Source organism: Hesperophylax consimilis, chromosome 23 (genome assembly GCF_061612785.1).
Source record: "Hesperophylax consimilis isolate HC1 chromosome 23, BYU_Hcon_1.0, whole genome shotgun sequence".
NCBI classification, from domain to species: Eukaryota; Metazoa; Arthropoda; class Insecta; order Trichoptera; family Limnephilidae; genus Hesperophylax; species Hesperophylax consimilis.
Window position 1 is genome coordinate 19,694,613 of NC_142858.1, and position 20,634 is coordinate 19,715,246.

Sequence of the window (20,634 nt, forward strand, 5' to 3'; positions counted from 1 at the left end):
ACGTTAATGTTGTATATTTTGGTGGTAGTCCATAATCACTTAATACCATAATTCCTTTTCTGGATGTGGATTTTTTTTGAAAGTCGAGTTTATGATTTCTCTGATTAGGGTGGTTGCTTAAGCTCCTCACATCCTATGGCAAATGGCTACATTGGGTTGGAAGCTGAATAATTCAATAACTTTCAACCCTTGCGAGATATTGGAACATTCCTCCAGCTTAATTCGATCTACATTTAATAATAATTATTGGTCATATTTGGTAAAGCTCTTCGGTCCTTTGTCTTCCTTGTGTCTCCGCACGATAGTCAGTTCTTATAGCAAGTGATGGCCATCTTATGTGGTTATTTTAATTTTTTTAATAAAATATCCTCTGAAAGCTTATAACTTTTTGATGTCATTATTTATCAGAATAATACACAAATAACTTTATTTACATCACTTTAATATATAACCTCTACATGTTTCATGAACAATGTTGATAATTCCTATGCATGATTACTATTTTATTTTAAAATAATTATAGTACTAATTAGTAAAAATTTTGATACTCACAATGATGACAATGTTTTTCCTTTAATATATATTTTTTGAATCAAATCGTTGATAGTATCTACCTACTGAACTAAATAATCATAAGTCTGTTAGACTTTTCGAACCCAGAGAGGACAATGAAATTGTCTATTTGTCCTGGAAAGACTTTAATTATCTAGTTGAAAACGAAATGTAAGTACTAACCTACATTTATTATCATCATCAAACAAATAAATTTTGGTTGTGGGTCTGTCAGTGAGTGATTGTAACTTTGGTTGAATACTTCCAATTATATTTTAAATTTAATTAAATTATGTCGTTAGTGAAAGTTTTATTGACGAACCACTATTTTTATAAGGTTCTGCGATTATTCTTACCAATGATGCTACAAGAACTGAACCTAGTACAAAGATTACGGATACGTGCTTACTAGTCGCGAGCTGGGGTGTGTGAGAGAGGTCAAACTAAAACATGGGATTTACAACTATAATACGTCTGTCTCGCTACACTGGCGGAGTCAAGCAGCTGATTTTATTGTCTCACAATCTCTATATTTATTGGAAGAGCTGAAAAGTTATTATATAAAATCCCCTCGATGCTATGAAAAATATTAAAAAAATATGTCTTGTACTGTTTGCTCTATTTTAAATAATTAAACATTTATTGACCATTTTCGTTTGCGCCTTTTATATTAGCTTCATACCTGAGGACCTGATGAAAAAAAATTCCCTAATGTCATCATGGGAATGCTTTGTGGAGGGTCTTTTTAGGGAAAGGAAGGAGATGAAATTCGAGAATCCGGCTGGAGAGGTCAAAAGATCTCACCCAGTCTCTCCCAATCTGACCCGCTACTAATAGGCGGCAAACGCATCCGCTGCCAAGACCTAGACAAACCTCACCCCATGAAGCCCTCACTCCCCTGCTAAGTTACCAAACGTTGCGTCCTCTTGGGGTGAACTACGGCTATCCACCCATACCCATACCCGCCTCCCAAATTGAAAACGCCTATTATATATGAGACCGCACCCTCCGAATTTACATATCTCCTTTTCAAACCACCTTCTTCTACGGAGGCTTAACAGTGATATTATAATATTTCGATAAACGTTGTTAGAATTTGCGATATTATTTATCGCTGCAATTCACTTTTTAAAGGGAATCTCAGTTAAGGTGGTTTGCTTCGTTTAATTACAAACCGCGTTGAAAGGACGGCAGTCGACGGCCATTTAGTTGCCTTCATCAAAATAAACCTCCGAAGTGTTCGGTTTAATTCTGCCCGCGCGTCGCTCTTCAGCACCGAGAGGATTAAAACAAAATGGAATCGCCACGGAGAATAGTGTTTGAACTTGATTTGAAATTTTCTTTTAGGAATTTTACTTTATTTTATTTTCACAATGTTTACTGAGCATAACTAATTATGCTAATTGGATTTCTTACCAGAAGCTGTCTTATCTCCAGATATTCAGTACTGATAATAAGTGGATTGTTAATTCTTATATTAATATATATATAATATATTAGTTAAATGGAACACTATTTTTATATTGCATTTGTTCATTTATTCATCCACTATCCCGCCCTTTAATAGTATTATCTCTTATTGGTGGTTGGCTATCATCATCAATCTAATATATACCAGAGTAGTAGATACTCTCAATATCGTCCTTACGAACGTCCAACATTCAGAATCAGAACGTTGCTTCAGAATGTTTGGTGATAAAATCTGAACAACCAGGTACGACTTCTTTCCAACCTTCCTTCTCCGCATCTACTTACCTTCCCCACACCTTTTATCTTACAAGGCAATCCAATCTGGGATTCCATAGTCCCAAAGGTTTCCTCGCATTTGAAGTGATACTATTATTTACATTTGTTATATCCTATGATTTTGAGACCCGTGGATAATAAGAAGTTTGAATATGTAAATAAACCAAATACAAAAAAGTGCAGGCTTAGCTTAGCCATTGAGCAAAGTAATGCTCACTGCTAGATTAAATAACATGTTTGCAGAAAATTGTGATTTAAATGTTGCACTGTTGAATTCAACCAATTTCTGTAAGCTGCACTGTCCGTCCTTTTCTTTTTTAACGTTGCGTTTTTTTCCTACACCGTAAAGAAAATGACGTCATAGATACCTAATGAAAAACTTCGACATGAGGATTAACAATAAACTTTCATTTATAAAAATAACAGTCAAAGTACGCTGCTAATGCTTACAACCGTTACCAATGAACTCATGTTACAGCTGAAGCAATGGCAGTGAGTTGGGAGAACGACCATTTTTTTTATTTTATTGTTGCTTAAGCATACTAAATTATGAGACCTATCAGCATGCTTCCGTTAGATTAGGGATTGATATGCATTTTCAAAATTTAAAGATGCGAACTTGTGTGTAAAGTCACCAGAATTAGTTTTGACGCACTTGCCAAAGGCTTCTCATCGAATGAGCCTCTCAAAAAGCTCAAGCACTATTGTTTCCACATAATATAAAATTTGTAATGCTTGATAATACGTCAAATATTATTTGAAAATTTTTGGTTTTTAATTTTTTTTTAAATTATTCTTTTTTAATTTGGATTAACACTGGGCGTCAGAGGGTATTTTTTTAATATTCAGATAAAATAAACATAACACAAAAGGAATACAAATAACTGTTTTATGTTAAAAATGCACATTTATAATGTAATTATAATCTCTATGTTACAAACAAATAACATTTTAACTAAAATTCATTTAGAAACAAAGATATAATCTAGGATAACAAATTTTTAAAAATTTGCCATACTAGTCGAAAACATGTCCGTCACTATCAGTGTTAATTTGAATGAACATTGAAATTCATTTACAATATTCTGGCAAATGACTGTGAACAGTGAATTGAACTGATGTTATTATTATAGAACACATCTTAATGCGTTAAAATATTTGTAATTCGATTAGAAAATATTGATATCTCACTTTAAATTAAGAAATCAACGACGGCAGAAATTCTATGAAACTCACAATCAGCAGATATCAAAATATTTATCTTTATTTATTTTTCGGAATAACTTTATTGAGTAAAACCTCAAATTGTAATATTTAATTATTGAAGACAATATTAGCGATTTCTAAACGAAAATCTGAAACAGAAAAATCAAGAAAGGGATACGGTTACATCTAAAGATGTGACCGTATCTTTTTCTGATTTTTCTGTTTCAGATTTTCGTTTAGAAATCGCTAATATTGTCTTCAATAATTTAAAATATTTATCGTTTCGTTATTAATTTCAACCGAGAGGAAAAAATAGACGCCACAGAAAAGATTACAAGCTATAAGTTAAAAACATGGCTTTTCTAAATCGAAACCGTAAAAAAACTCACAAAGTTCATGTTAATTTAACACTGGGGATGAAAAGGTTAACATTTCCCACATTAACATTGAATGCACAGGTAGTTCTACAACTGTGTTTGCAAGAACGAGTAACAAAATATTCATCGACGGTATTGTTCCCTCTAATTGAACTGCAAATTCAATCATTATTTCTTGGATAAAATTGCATGCGGAGTGCAGTTTACCGACTACGTTGGTTTTACAAAATTCCACGAATAAAGCATAATTGCTACACCAACAAAAGCTAACAATATCCTTTGAATTAAATTCCACGTGACTCCGCTTTGGCTGCAGGGCGCGTAGGCCAGTGACTTCACGTGTCGGGTATCGCCATGTGTCCGTTTTCGTTAAATCACAGTAAAGGCTTCCGCACGAAGTCCACAGATTCACTTTCAGCCGGATATTCATTAATGAATTTCATGAATACTATGTTATAGTGCTCCATTGTCGGACATTCTTTCAACAAAATGTATGTCAATACAGTGATCTGCTTTAGTCAAATATAGTGCACGAATGTATGCGACCATTATATTTGGACATCGACTTTCCAGGAAGGATGTCGCTTTTCTTATCTATACCAGACATTCTGGCTAAAATAGTAGTGTACATCCGGGATTATTTTACGCGAGGCCGCCAATAGAAGCTTCTGATTCTTCCAAGGTGCATAACTTACTTACCAATGCCGTTGTCATTGGGAAGACTAGGTTAAATAACTGTATTGCAAGAAATGTGGATATTTTCCGTATGTACTACAACTAATTTAAGTACGACGTATTATTTAACCATTAACTGTGTGTAACTGCGTGTAACATTTTTGGTCCTACATGCAACCTTATATTTTTATAATGCAAAAATTATATTAATATTTATAAAATTACACCAATATTTTGTTGTAATTTTCTTTTTGTCTTTTGCACCATATTGATTTTAAAACTGTTTTTGCAAAATGAATAAGTAAGTAAATAGAAAGCACATTTTTGTAATGCACCAGCATTTTTCATATATAATAAAGCAATACATGAAGCCGTGAATTTTGTCGAAAATTCTAGAATAAAACTCTGGAATCACGGGAACACCAAAATATTTTAGAATTACATTAAATTTGATGTGTTGGGCTTTTTGAGATCTCTTTATTTACTAGTACACGTTTTAATGGTACGTCATTATTTAATTTAAGAAATAACACTTTTGGCTTGTCTTAAACTGCGGAATTCCCAATCACCACACATCGGTCCCTTTGTACCAAACTGACTCCTCAAATGATATCATTGATTCTGTATGTTTCTCCTTTATTCATATTCAATGAGGCTCCTATTAATAATTTTAATCCTTTAAAAAAATATATTCATTTTACTTTGTGTTTATTTTACAAGTTTATTGTTTATTTTACAAGTTCAAAATTATTCATTTTGCTTTTTTTCAGTATTAATTTTAAGCACAAAATGGTTGTGGTATAATTTTTGCCCGTCATTCTAGATATATTATGTCCATGTGTAGCAGTCTTGCTTGTTGAGTACCTACCGCTACGGTAGGTACTCAACAAGCAAGACTGCTACACATGTTTTATGTGTCCCCTTTGTAATACTCTTTGTGACTTTCAACTCATCCTGTATTATATTCATATATTGGAGTTAATTACGCTAATAAAAGAATAATAATATAAGTCAATTTAAAAAGTGCCCTTTTAACTTTTTTAAATCGACAGCTCTGTAGGTACAATAATCCAAACCTGTGCATTGCTGAGTGTTCTTTGTTTTTAGAAGCTTTGATATATTTTTTAAAAATCATTATTTGTATGTTTTCCATTGCAGACTGACCATCACCGCTTCTTGCCCAATGAACCTCCAATACTTCCCAATGGACAGACAGCTTTGTCACATCGAGATTGAAAGTTGTAAGTATCATTCATATATCTTCCACCCTACTTTACACCACTCTTTTCATATTGATGGCTAATATATTTTGTTTTGGGTGTTGCACATGCGCACATGGTCGACCGGTTCGATTCCGGTTTACTAACCAGATTTATCGAAAAGTTTCAAAGATGTTTTTGTATATTTCAAAATAAATATTTTTGGCTACACTGTTGACTGTAAAGCGTGCGGGGGAAAGTAATACTTTTAACACACGTTACTTGCAGATAAAAAAAATTGTATTGCATTGTATTGGATTCATTTTAAATTATTTTATGAACAATTCTCATAGTGAGTCATAAAATGTAACTTCAACTCTCTCAACTTTACCATAATTTGTGTGTAGAGTTTATAGTGCATACCTAGAAGCAGACAGCACAATTTTTGTAATAATGTTCTGATCTGTCATAAGTCTGTCACAAGTCACAGGTACACTTAATGTTCCATGTGTTGGATGTCATTTAGCTTATTGTATTGTCTAGGACATTGTTTGCATTCCATTACGTGTTTGTTTAAGTCGTGTGTTATTTGTCCAGTTATTTCCCTGGCGAGCTTTCATGATACTGTGTACACAATCGTTGCATTTTCCTACTCACATGTTATCTCAGAGCGCTCTTTACAGAATAATGATTAACACTCAGAAGTTCTTTGTACAGAAATATAAATAAAACTAAAATATCTCAATACATGCTTTTAAGTCAACAAAATAATATCTTTACGGCATTTATATATTGACATTTGCTGAATATACGTGAGTCACGTGTTTGCTTCAAAGCTCACTAACACAATCCTATTACTGCTTCAATAATTAATTTAACATAATATGTATTATAATCCTGCAATGTTGTCTTTATTAGTATTACTAATAAACTGAAAACGGAACAAAACTCTTTACTTCTGTAGGGAATTTCAGATTCGTTTAGATCGTTTAATAGGTGACATAGCGAGATTTTGAAACAAACGCTTGACTTTGAATATTTTGTTGTTAGCTGAACTATATGAAAGGCAATGGATGCCCCGTTATTAAGGATACTGCAACTGATTCTGGAAATCACAAACCTGAATGGGTGTTTGTTCTGGTGCGCAAGTTTACGCAAGAAACGGTCCACGTAACGGCGCATCCAGCGCACACAATAATACTATGAGAGGTCCCCACCCCACCCGAGAGATTTCTATGATTTGTTATAGTTTAGTTTCGTTTGGTTCAATGTCGGTCTCCTTCTCAAGTACAGCACCCGCGGAAGGCAGACAGTTCTGTTACTGGGCCACGTGGCCACTGGGCCGCTGGGCCGCTGAGGTGAACAGTGCAAGCAATATTGCTACATCCGCCACTATCTGTCCCTTGCGAGCGTGGTCTACGCGCACTAGCCTAGCCCTTGGTAGCGGACATCTTCCGAGCAGCCGGACAGTGAACCGGCCCGACTGCATAACATACTGAGAACCGTACTTGCAGGCCACCCAACTACCAAACAAACCCCGTAGTGCCAATGGATCATACACTATTAGCATTTGCGTTTGAAAACTTTGACAAAAGGAACGAACATCGCCGCATTGTGCATCAATTCCCAGTTGCAAGTAACCCGCCGCCAGCCAACAGCCGCCCGCGCCGAACCCGCGAGACCCGCGTGCATTGCGCAGGCCGTTCCTAAAACAAACGGCTAAGCATTGCATTGATCAGGCGACAGAGCGGGATTAACTCACCCATGTTGTGGATTTTGAAACATACAACATTATACCTCTATCTCATTAGCCCCTTTGTTTATGATTTGAAGGCATGCATGGCTCGCGACCCAAGCACGCTGTCCCGGCATGCTCGCTCACACGTTTATACTTACACTGCATGCTTTGTTTACTGACCTTTATTTTCATTTTGGCTTGCTGGCTTTTGCTTTCAACCGCTATGTGGCTTGGCACGGCTGAGTGAGTGCTCACGTTTGACTACTGGATTCCCTTATGTTTATTTACTTTCATCGACCGGTTTGTTTTCATTCTCATTTCAGTAAATATTGTTGATTGAATTGATTACTTTTTTGTTTGTCTTTGATGCGTAGTTGTAGTACCTATTCGTAAACTAATTTAATTTATGATAATTTAACTTAATATTATTCATGCCAAATGTAGCTTTATGTTTCTCTCATCCATCTACCATCCGGTTCGGAAGTTGAATTTCGAATCTTGTGCAAACATGAAAGCCGACTAGTATAGAATAAGAGTACGCGGAGGGCTTCCGCTTCCGAACCCGATGAGTGTTATAATGATATACTATACCTTCATACCCATACCACACCTATACCCAGTCTGACTGACGCCGTGGCCCTAGCGTGCTGGACGCCTCCGCGCGGCACCGATGCACGGGCCGGACGGCGGCGTGCGGAGGCGCCGCGCGGACGGCCGGTCGGCAGTAGTGGCTCTAGCGAGATGGACGGTGTCATGTTGTAATGTAAATGACGGCATTTTGTGTGTTTGCTCTTGTTTGGCTCTGGAGTCGGATACACAATGCGCGATATTCGCTACTTCTGGCGGGACGGACTCAGTAGCGTGGGCATGAGCAACGAGGTGCAGCTCCCGCAATTCCGAGTTCTGGGCCACAGGCAGCGGGCGACAGAAATTAATCTGAGCACAGGTACTGCCTGTCCTGCTCGCACCAAGCACCCCACCCCCGGGCGGTTCACTCTCGGTTACCATAGCTTCCATTACGCTGCACATTACGTTTCCTTCCTTTCGTATGTACATTCTTTCCGATATGACCGCTAACGAGGGAAGGTAAGTGTAGACCCCAAACCCATTGAACCGTAACAAAACCCACTAAAATGGGTCCGGGGTCTCTCATTGTCTTCACTATTCAGTCGGCTACACGATGAGGGATATCCGCTATAAGTGGAATGAGGGACCCAACTCCGTGGGCGTGTCCAACGAGGTGTCCCTGCCGCAGTTCAAGGTGTTGGGCCATCGCCAGCGAGCCATGGAGATCAGCCTCACCACAGGTAACATAACACACTCTCCTTCCTTACTTCCTTCTACCAAGTACTACTCTACTCTACTCTGCTAAGTTCTTTACATCGATTCTACTTCTACTCTACAGCTTTACTCGACATACAGTCATACTACCGACCGAGGCTTCTTAATAAAGAGGTTGTTACTCTTGTTTTAGACGTAGTATATCAACCAGCTCTACAGAGTAGAAGCACTATGGAATACTGGAGGTCTGTTGCTGTCTTGTACAATTCAATATTTCCAATTCCTTACTTGATTGTTTAACCCACAACAGTGGATTCGATTAGAATGACGCCTACTAATGGTTTACATTGTAAAATAAATAATAACAGGTTTTATGCGCTGTGAGACCGGCTTTAGTAGATGCCCGCGGGAACTTGTGTATTTTTCGCTTTGTTTAAATTTTAATACATATTAATATTTTTATTGAAATTTTTCATTAAAATTCTATAGTTGTATTACTGGCATGTAAATTCGCTTTTTAATCAAAAATCCCCTCATTGGTTTACTGGTGAAATATTTTGGCATCCAATTGATCCCCTCATTATTACAATCAATAATAATGGAATTATGTTGTTGAAGTTACTAGAAAGTATTTTTGAAATTTTATTTTTAAGGTTCAAATTTTCAAGGTGACATATCTATTACTTGATTTCCTCTTCCAAAGTTAGAATGATGATACAATTGTTTTAATTATACAATCTTTGTCTTTAAGATATGATGTGAGATAATAAATAATGAAACCGAGGATAGGTCCATGCACCGCACATCGCACACAAGCTTTCGATGTGTGCTTCTCAAGCATTCCTTAAACACTGTCCCTATTAGCCAAGATAATACTGTGTTAGTTGTAGGAACGATACATTACAATCTCAATGTAATTTGATTCCCACTTTGCGTGTTTTTGTGTCCACAAATGTTTTTGTCAATTCACCCAGAGAGTCTCGGCGTTGGGCAAATGCGTTTTCAACACAAACCACCCCGCTAATAACACGCACGTTGCCACTTCCCAGGGTGCCCGGTTACAGTCAATTGCCTGTATTAGTGGTTGATTAACTTTGGCTAGCGCTGAGATTCAAGTACCTACCTATACTATATCTATATAAATCGTCATTCTCTATCGAATACCAAATATATTGATTTTTATGTTGCATAAGTGCCTACCTAGAACGTACCTATATTTGCAATAATAATTCGTATATAAACACATCATTATGTGACCTACTTTTAAAATGGAAAACGTCAGTTCTCGTGATGTATAGAATTTTTATAAAAATCTTCCGAATTCCAAAAGAACCTTTCGATATCGAGAAAGGAGTTTTCGGTTTTCGGGGGCCAATATTACAAATTAAATTTTCTATCTTAACATGAAATTTGAGAAACTGACACTAGCCCTGTTACAAGTTAGCCACCGAATTATTAATTTTTTAATGACTAGTTTGCATTTTGGGACTAATTAATTAACAATTTTATATAATTAAAAATTACTTCTCCAAACACATTTTTTTTCAATTCTAGATATTTATGTAATAAAAAAATCTTTCTTATATTCGATACAAGATAACGAATTTGCAATCCAAAACACATTTACTTTACTTTTTTGGCAAGTCTTTGTATCTGTTGGTTTTAAAGTTCCATCAATCTCACAATATTAATTTAATCATTTAAATGTAAATGTCTAATTTCTCGACATTTTTGTTGTTTAGAAACACTTATTATGTAATTAACTATTCGATTTCATAGTTCAATATCGACACATTATTTAAAAAATAAATATTTACATTTATAAAAAATATTTTTGTCTCTCATTTTACCATATACCTAACTGCTTTTTTAAATGACCTAATCGTAATACTAACACTACCTTCCAAAATATTTGTGGAATGATATATAATTTTTCCAATTGAATGTCTGTCAAACAGTATTCATAAAAAAAAACAAATATTTTCTTGGTATAAAAACTAAGGTAAGGTGCCTATATAATTTTCTAATTGTTTTGATTGGTCATAGAAAATGTTAAATAAGAACATTTCACTGCTTCGCAACTGGTTAAAAATAGCTTCGTGAAATATTCTGTAAGGTGTTAAAAAAACAGTAATTTCATGCTAAGTATATTGCCTATAGATAAGCAATTCACTGAAGCAAACCATGTACCTTAACTTATCGTCTAAGTGTGCTCATAGGAAACTACTCTCGCCTGGCCTGCGAGATCCAGTTCGTCCGCTCCATGGGCTACTACCTGATTCAGATCTACATCCCGTCAGGGCTGATCGTCATCATCTCGTGGGTGTCCTTCTGGCTCAACAGGAACGCTACTCCGGCCAGGGTGGCCCTCGGCGTCACCACCGTGCTCACCATGACCACTCTTATGTCTTCCACCAATGCCGCCCTGCCCAAGATCTCCTACGTCAAGTCCATCGACGTCTACTTGGGAACCTGCTTCGTCATGGTTTTTGCTAGTCTGCTGGGTAAGACTTGTTTTACTGTACTCGGGTCGCAACCCGTCATGCGAACGCAGACATATCGGAATAAGGCTACTCATGGACCTAAGATTCAGAAGGGCGATTGTTTTTCTTGACGCTACTAGTAATCTTGTCAAAAGTTGCGGAATAACTAAACATCGTCAGAGGCAAATTAAAACCAACTTAGAAAACTAATTTGAAGTCACAATATGTTTTTATTCACACAAACATTCGAAAGAAGTTTGCCGATTTGTGATCAGGGTCTCATGATACGCCTAGATCCAATACGTTTGTTACACAGTTGAATTACATCCACTTTCCTCTTTGTCGATTAATTGATAGCGACATTTCTTCAGCCTGCGATGTTTTGTGTATTGAAGTAGCAAATGTATTACTATCCGAATCTACCTTGCATTGCGTTAGTAAGTTATTGATATTTTGACCAATACCTGATATAGCAAATCGTGCTTTAGCGTTCGTTAAAGGGAAAAATAATATTCTTCTGAAATCCTAGGTCCAATACATATTTTTCTCAAACATTGTGATAATTAAAATATGTTTATGTAGCAACGCATCGACCAACGATCCAAATAAATTCAACAACATAATAACACATTATCAATTTTCTTGTGTTTTTAAATTACAATAAATTATTATTAGCTGTTTTATAGAAATTACTTGCTTCTTGTTAGTGGGAAAAAACTGTAGGGTTTTTTTAACGTCTTTCAGTTTAATTCAAAATGTAATCGAATTAAACAGGTTTGTCAAATGTATCCTCGACAATGTTCGATTTATAATTTTAGAATATGCTACCGTGGGCTACATGGCCAAGAGGATTCAGATGAGGAAACAGAGATTCATGGCGATTCAGAAGATAGCGGCGGAGAAGAAGATGCAGGCAGAGGGGCCCCCGCCCGGAGACCACGGCTCCAAGGCGGGCACCATGAGCAGGCAGGGCCCTCCCGGCCGAGCCTCTGTAAGTATATAACACAACCCAACCCAACCCAATCATATGACCGACCACATTGAAATTATCCAACTAAACAAACTAATAACTCATCTTGGAGATTCTGAAGGTTTTGGAAACTTATTTTATCTCAAATTCATAGTTGCATAAAGGTAACATTAATATATTTGCACACGTTTTTACTGCATTATAAATATTACATACCTTCATTATAATTAATGATTACGTCAGAAGTCATTGCGGTATCCACGCAGCAAACAGAACCGCGCTGCTTGTTCCGCGAATATCTTTATGCTGGGGGAGCACTATGTACCCGGGGTATGCTTGTACTTGTTAGTGGAACGCTTGTTCCAGGAGGTGAGATTCAAGGTCCACGATCCCAAGGCGCACTCCAAGGGCGGCACCCTGGAGAACACCATCAACGGCGGGCGCGGCGGCACCGGGGATGAGGAGAACCCGCCCGCGCCTCCTGCTCACCTCATCCACCCTGGCAAGGTATCCATCCTCACAGAGGCCCAAAGCTATCCATTACCACCCCGAGTCCCTAAACTTAAATCATACTACCGTTATGCCCACCTCATCCACCTTGGCAAGGTATCCATCCTCACAGAGGCCCAAAGCTATCCATTACCACCCCGAGTCCCAAGACCTAACTCATATTACCGTTATGCCCACCTCATCCACCTTGGCAAGGTATCCATCCTCACAGAGGCCCAAAGCTATCCATTACCACCCCGAGTCCCAAGACCTAACTCATATGACCGTTATGCCCACCTCATCCACCTTGGCAAGGTATCTATCCACACTAAGACCTTAGGCTATCCATTACCACCCCGAGTCACTAAACCTAACTCATTTAACCGTTATGCCCACCTCATCCACCTTGGCAAGGTATCTATCCACACTAAGACCTTAGGCTATCCATTACCACCCCGAGTCACTAAACCTAACTCATATTACCGTTATGCCCACCTCATCCACCTTAGCAACGTATCCATCCTCACAGAGGCCCAAAGCTATCCATTACCACCCGAGTCCCAAGACCTAACTCATATTACCGTTATGCCCACCTTATCCACCTTGGCAAGGTGTACATTCACACTGAGGCTTTAAGCTATTCAATACTATCCTGATATGTTTAAACCTTATGCAAACTTAACGCAACAGAAAACGGTGTCTGAAATAACAAGACAATAATAATTATGAATATTCTAAATTATACATCCTCTTCACAAAAGTGTATCGTCTTTTGTCGGTTGATATTTTTGTTACTCCAAGAGTATTGTATACAATTTAGTATAGTGTGTGTAGAAAAATACCCTTAAACATTACATTTACAACATAATTCATTTAAACTTTTTTTCCATTGAAATATATGAATCTTTTTGTTTGTAAATTTTATTATTCGTATTAGATAACGACACTGTACGTAAGAATCGCTTCAGTTTTAATGGATCAAAGAATAAAGGATTTCTGATAAACATTTTTTTCCATCGGGCGGGCATTTAAAGGTACGGTCAAAATATGATTTTTTACTAAGCGCACTGACATTGCGATTTACTTGTCTTTAGGGCGAGTGCGATCTATGTATTTATTTTGCACTTTTAACATGCGACTTATATAATATGCATAACGTATATTTAAATGTATCTATATTATTATAGTTTTACCAAAAACACACAAAAAATAAATTTAATTTTTTTATAATTATACTCACCGACAACACATTATTAGATATTATTTTTAGTAAAGGTATTATTTTATAAAAATGGCGTGTTTATCATGTAATTGCGACTTTCTATGCGAAATACGTATTATATTATTGTGTATGTGAGATTCTTTTGTATATTATAATATCTATATAAATTTGGTACTAACATAATCTTACTATTATACATGTATTGCGATAAAAATGATTTTATACATAATATAAACATCAAAGTGTATCTTCGACGAAGGTAAGTTTGTATGAAAAGCATGACTGGAGATGCACGAATGTAGAACTGGAGAAGCCAATGTTTTCCAAAACAGAACTTCTGACAGTTTGTTCCTCTCTCGAGAAGAATCGCCGGAGGAGCTTACATCGGTAAGTACCTTAATTATTAGTTAGTTTAATGAAGTCAAGCGCATTGTTTATTAACGGTTCAATGTTCCGTTAGAATAATTCATGATTTTATTGCCTTATTGATTTATGAACTTTGCTTAAAATGAACTAACTTTATTAGTAGGGCTGGGATTATTCGAAATATTTTATTTTATTAAATTAAAATAAATGCACATAATTTAGGTACTTACACTGCGAATTTACTTAATTAATATGTAATATTTATCCCTAAATTTTGAGCATAAATTAAATTAATAAATTCAATAAAGAAAACTCTAATAATCTTTCTCTACTAATCTTTTTTTTTTTGGACCGAGACCTTCAAAATGCCCGCTCTAAATTTTGGTGGATTCAACTGTTCATAAATATTCAAATACTTACAATATTAATAATAATAATTTGATTATTTCAAAAGCGCCGTTTTCGTGAGAAAATCACCTCAAGGGTGCTGTATTTATGCATTTAATTTATTCCTATCACTTACACTTATAACTTATAACTAATTACTTTTGACTTATAACTAAGTTTCATAGCTAGAGACTTATAACTATGATTAATGTCGAGTGATTTATGACTAAGACTTTTAACTAAAGACTTAAACTATACATATTTTTATGACCAAGTGGGTATTTACACTTAACTACGGTTTAAACTAGAGATTTTTCTCGCAACTGTAACTGTAATTTTATTCAGTTGTATTTTTATTTGTTTAACCCGAACTGGAATGAAAATATTTTGCGAAATAACTACGCAAAAATAAATCTTAAAATAACTAATAAAGTTAACAAGTGAAGAAACTTAATAAATACGTAATGCTTGAGTCTTGAACAATTATTCTTGGTCATTATTTAAGGAAAGTTTATTATTTTTTTTGTTAGAAATATTCTATCATTCATTGTAATGTTTGACACCGACACAGATGCGAAAATTGATTTAAAAACGTAATTTAAATTCTTATTTTTAAATTCCAACATCGGCATCAAAACTTAAAACACGAATAGAACATTATAAGAACATGTAATTAGTCAATTGAAGGTAAGAACTTCAAAAATGTTCCATGTAATATAATAATGGCTGTTATCTTACCGTTACTCACTTTGTTTAAGTTCAAAACGGTTTAGGCAATTTTCGCAGATCCGGTAAACAGTGTTGCCAACTCGAAATTAAAATAAACCTAGCTAGACTTCACCCGAAAAGGAGCTAAAAAGAGTTAAAATCTTGAATAGGCCAAGCTGGTATCGAATTCTCAGTTATTATTTTGGTGGGAGGAGGGGGTGGGGGATAGCGACATTCTGAAAAAATGGATTTAAATACAAAAACAACCGGGTAATAAGGAAATAAATCTGAAATTGTTATTTTTCATGATGAGTTTTGTATTTAAAAAGGGAGCCAGATTATATGAAAATCGAGCTAAGAAGCTTAGATCTTGATCTAGAAGAAGCTGAGTTGGCTACACTGCCGGTATATCTACGATTTATTCTCTAATATTTTTAGGTTGTTCGTTTTGATTCACAATTACTGCGTAGGTACTGTAAAATAAAGTCTTCCGGTTAGAACCGGGAACCTCAAAATGGATGAGGGTTTCCCTCAAAAGTTCGCCTCTTTAGTCTCGCGGAATCCGCCTGTGCAAAGAGCACCCCTACCCGTAAAACGCATTAAATTAAATAGCCTCTTCCGGTATATATGCCGAATTGTACAAACCAAATATAAAAAGCCCAATCAAATCCTCCGGAAGTCAGATCTCTTCAGCCCTTACCGCAATAATTTAGCAAGAAATATTTGGAAAAAAACATGTGTTTTACGCAAGTACCGCCTAAGACTCCCAAATGCTCCCAACGGTCTAGAGCCAGTGAGCCTATTGTATCCCCAATTGTAGTGTGTTGTTAATTATAGGCTGAGAGAAGTAGGGTAAGGAGATGGGGAAGAGGAAGGTGGGAAGGTACCTGGTTATTCAGATCTGGCAAATATATGGCTAAAACCATTTCAAGCTTCGATTCTGAATTGTGGTATTTCACCAAGGCGTTACTAAAAGTATCTACCACTCTGAAACGTCCCGCAAATATACCTCCTATAGTCATTTTTTAATGAATAGTTTTTGAAATATCTCAAATAGATTTACTATAGTAAGTCGAGATTTGAACCAGCAATCTCTGGAATTATTTACAAGGAACATAACAAACCACAATAATTATTCCTAATTTTGATAGAGCAACAGGCTCAGTAGCCCGAATGAAAATTGATATTAAAGTCAAAAACGGAATTCTCTTATTTGTTTAGTTTTCTTTCAAATAATGACATTTTGCATTATAACGGTTTTAATGTGTGATTCATTATTGAGTCCAGATTGGTTGATGTCGATTTATGACAGTTATTCCTATGTAGTATTATCTCTTCAGTTGGTTACACACAGCATCCCTAAAGATGACAAAGTTCCTGAAAGAAATTATTTGGAACAAAAGATACATCATTATACTGACGTATCATTATATAATCTATTTTGACAATATTATAATGGAACGCAATGGTAGATGTACATAAATTAAATATTGCCAATCAACAGTGCGACTCAACTGCTTAACGATTCTGCATTGGCCATCGCCATTTTCAACGTAACTTACAAACAGTTCAGCAACAATGATGAAGACCCAGTTGTTTCGCAGAAATTAAAATGTAACATTGTCACCAAATGGCCATTCAGCGGCAGTTTCTTTTTTTGACATTTGAAAGATCCCCGTTAAACCCTGATTCTAGGTGCGTTTCAGCTTCCTATCAAACTGTAATAAGCTGACAATCTTGACAACATAGTTGTCCTCTTCTGCTGATCACAATTTGATAGAAAGCTCAAATGTACTTAGGATCGGCATTTAATTCCCTTTACTATAAATAAAATAAAATGACACTCAATGGCCAGTTGATGACTTGGTCACACGAGCCTAAATAAATAATCATTTGAAAGACAACTGATTTTGCCAATTTACACAAGACTTTTCGAATCGTAGTCTCCTTAGACAGGCCAATGAGTTCAAGAAATAAATTCAATACTTATTTGAAAACGAATCCTTATAATTATTAATTATATATGATCCTTAACTATTTGCATATTTTCGCAAATTTGTTTTAATAATCATTAAAATCATTTACCCGCATAGTATTACATTTTCATAAACTGTGTGTGAGAATTTCTTGTCACATGTTAATAAGAGAAGAGTGTGTGTTAAATATTTAGAAAGATGGCGTCTCACTGTGTAATTTATCACTTTGCAGGACATCAACAAGCTGCTCGGAATCACCCCATCGGACATCGACAAGTACTCCCGCATCGTGTTCCCCGTGTGCTTTGTGTGTTTCAACCTCATGTACTGGATCATATACCTCCATGTGTCGGATGTGGTGGCTGACGATTTGGTACTCCTGGGAGAAGACAAGTAGAGGGCCTGCGCTGTGGCCCTCCCCCGATGCTCCTGCTCCGGGCAGAGGTGCGTCACGTGTCACCTCGCCCAGACCTGTCCCCCGGTCCCCGCCCGCCGCTCCGCCAGTCCGACAGCCCCTAGACTCGACCGCCGACATGCAGACACCACTAGTTCCAACAAGTGCCAACATCATATACGTTTCATGCGAAAGACATTACAGAAGCATTCCTTTCATTTATACTTTACGTATTCCATACATATTATTTTTAGATGTTATTATAAGCTCCTACATATGGTGTTAACAAATCTCCATGTTCAACTTTCCATTCTTACTTAAACACTTCTCTATTGTAAAAAAAATGCAATTTCGTTTCACTGTGCCAGGCAAGAAAGAATCTAAAACTTGTAACTCAGTTTGTTATTGCGATATGGTATTTTATTGTTTACATTGATCATTTCAATAAATTCACCATTTTTTGTCCTATACAGGGTGTATCGGTACTCACCCGACAAACTTTAACCAGCTATTCCTTAGCACATTTGGAGTAAAAAATGTTATGGACACTTTGCTGTCCCGTAGCATTTTTTTTTCAATTAAAAAGAAAAAAAAATAAAATTTCCACACTGCATCACTGTCATTGGCATTGCGTTTCGTGTTCAACAGCTGTTATAAGCAAGTATGTCAAAAACCGTCTTCGCTCTTTCGCACACACTAAGTAATAATAGTTAAAAACGAGACAAATGGTGCCGTGCCATTTCGTTATGATTGTAAAAGTGCGCCAATATAGGTACACACGTGCATTATTCAACGGAATTCGAATAAAATATTTGCCAGATGGGTTTTCAAACTTTGACAAAGGATAAAACAGTGGTGACATGTGGTGAAAATATGAATAATAATTTTTTTATTGAAAAACGTTACCGGACAGCAAAGTGCACATAAGATTTTTTACTCCAAATATGCTAAGGAATAGCTGGTTAAAGTGTCGGGTACGTGCTGATACACCCTGTATATTAATGCCAATTCAAGCAAAAGCCTTGATATAAAGTCATTTCCATAACCGTTCATTCTGTGAATGGAAATATTGTCTTAGGCGACTACCAAAAGCAAAAATTACACATAACTGGTTGTTGAAATTATATGAAATCAATAAGTAAACTGAACTCTTAAAGCATTACCAAACAGATAAGTGTATATTATTCATAACTTTGAGATAATATATGCAATAATCAATAGCTTTGCCAATAATTCTAAAGCAAGATGAAAACGATTATGCAAACAGTCATGTTTTCTATCTGAATAATACTGCATTTAGTATTAATAAGGAAAATGTACATAGGTACCTACATACACACCCAACTTCTGATTATCTTAGCTATCACTCTAATTAACAAAATGGTGTTTATTAATCCTCATTCACAAATAAGTAGTGGTCGATTCAAACGTAGGGTGTGGGTTGCACAGTAAAGTTATGACGCAGACATAATCAGTATGTAGGCATACAAGACAGTTTTAAACATTAGTACAACGTTAATCGTGCAGTCATACACCACTGCTATAACGCTTTTATAACAACGTGGTTACTGCATTATTGTTTATTTTCCATTCCTTTCCTTTTGATTGTTTTAAGACTGAAGTGTTCTGATGATTTGAGTTGAGTTTGTTTGTTTGTATTTTTTTTAAGAATGCACTGAGCCATGCCGTTGTTGGCAGTTCTGTTGGGAAGTTGGGCCTAGGGGCTAGGCTAGGCTAGGCTAGGCTAGGCTAGGCTAGGCTAGATTAGGCTAGGCTAGGCTATAATAGAGGCAGGGTTGACAGGGAGCGTCGGACACCCAGTCGAGACCCAGTCACCAGGTCACCACCATCCTTACGACACTAAAGACTGCAAATGGCGAGACCTACCGACGCAACCGACGCGACGATGCGCTGCTGTATCGTGTTATATTCTAAATCCTATAATGAGAACATAAGCATTGCTGTGTTTGACGTATTTGACGACTTCTGTGCTGCAGTGGCACGGAGGTCGGATGACCTCAGATTACAGTCGGGCACGGCGGGATGCCTCCCTTCCCTCCCGCCAATTGTACTAACTTAGTCTCTGTTACATATATATATATATATATCAACTATTTACATTTTATTATACACCCATGTTTCACCTACGAGGTTATTATAACTCACATTATGAATATTGATTTGGATTTGTAGACTTGACTTATATGGTTTATTGTAATTAATATTTATATGCGTATCCAAATGATTATCGTTGAATTCGAAATACACATATAAAATAATTTTGTTACATTTAAGAAGAACGAATTCGAAAATAGGGAAGAACTTCCATCCTACTTAAACTTTTAATATTTATATTTAATGTTAATGTAATATACCTACATAGATGATTATTGACTTACTTTAATCAGTGCAAAATATTAAAATACTTTGTATACATCGTTAAATATCAAAGTTATGTCTACTTTTTAATTTTACAAGCTTTTAAAAAGTGGGTTTTGATTTATCAAAGCATTTAAAATCTACAATGAGAATTAAAAATAAGCAACTTCATTAGATTTTTTATTGAACAGAGAAAGTTTATAACACAGATAAAAATATACTATATTTATTTCGGTTGTAATTCAAAACTTGTGTATTTCTCATTAACAAAATATATGTCATCTACGTTTAGAAACCATTTGGTAATAAATATTACCACCTACCTGTTTTAATACATGTCATCTACAGTTAGCAACCATTTGGTAATACGTATTACTATATACCTGTTTTAATACATGTCATCTATATTTGGCAACCATTTGGTAATACGTATTAACATCTACCTGTGTTTATTTCATCGCTGACAATTAATATTGTTTTTAAACA

The 20,634-nt window shown here is 35.9% G+C and overlaps 1 protein-coding gene across 2 annotated transcripts in view; it reads left to right on the forward strand.

Annotated features, from left to right (window-relative positions):
• The window catches only part of Rdl (Resistant to dieldrin), a 198,510-nt gene extending 178,333 nt beyond the window's left edge, over positions 1–20,177 (forward strand). The window contains exons 5-10 of one of the 2 annotated variants that reach the window (XM_089646115.1): positions 5,715–5,797; positions 8,663–8,800; positions 10,994–11,278; positions 12,076–12,248; positions 12,594–12,734; positions 17,608–20,177. In XM_089646115.1, the coding sequence (XP_089502241.1) occupies positions 5,715–5,797; positions 8,663–8,800; positions 10,994–11,278; positions 12,076–12,248; positions 12,594–12,734; positions 17,608–17,772 (985 nt within the window). In that variant the 3' untranslated portion in view covers positions 17,773–20,177. The remainder of the gene's footprint in view (positions 1–5,714; positions 5,798–8,662; positions 8,801–10,993; positions 11,279–12,075; positions 12,249–12,593; positions 12,735–17,607) is intronic. The other variant, XM_089646116.1, reaches the window with a different exon arrangement.
• The last annotated feature ends 457 nt before the right edge of the window (positions 20,178–20,634 follow it).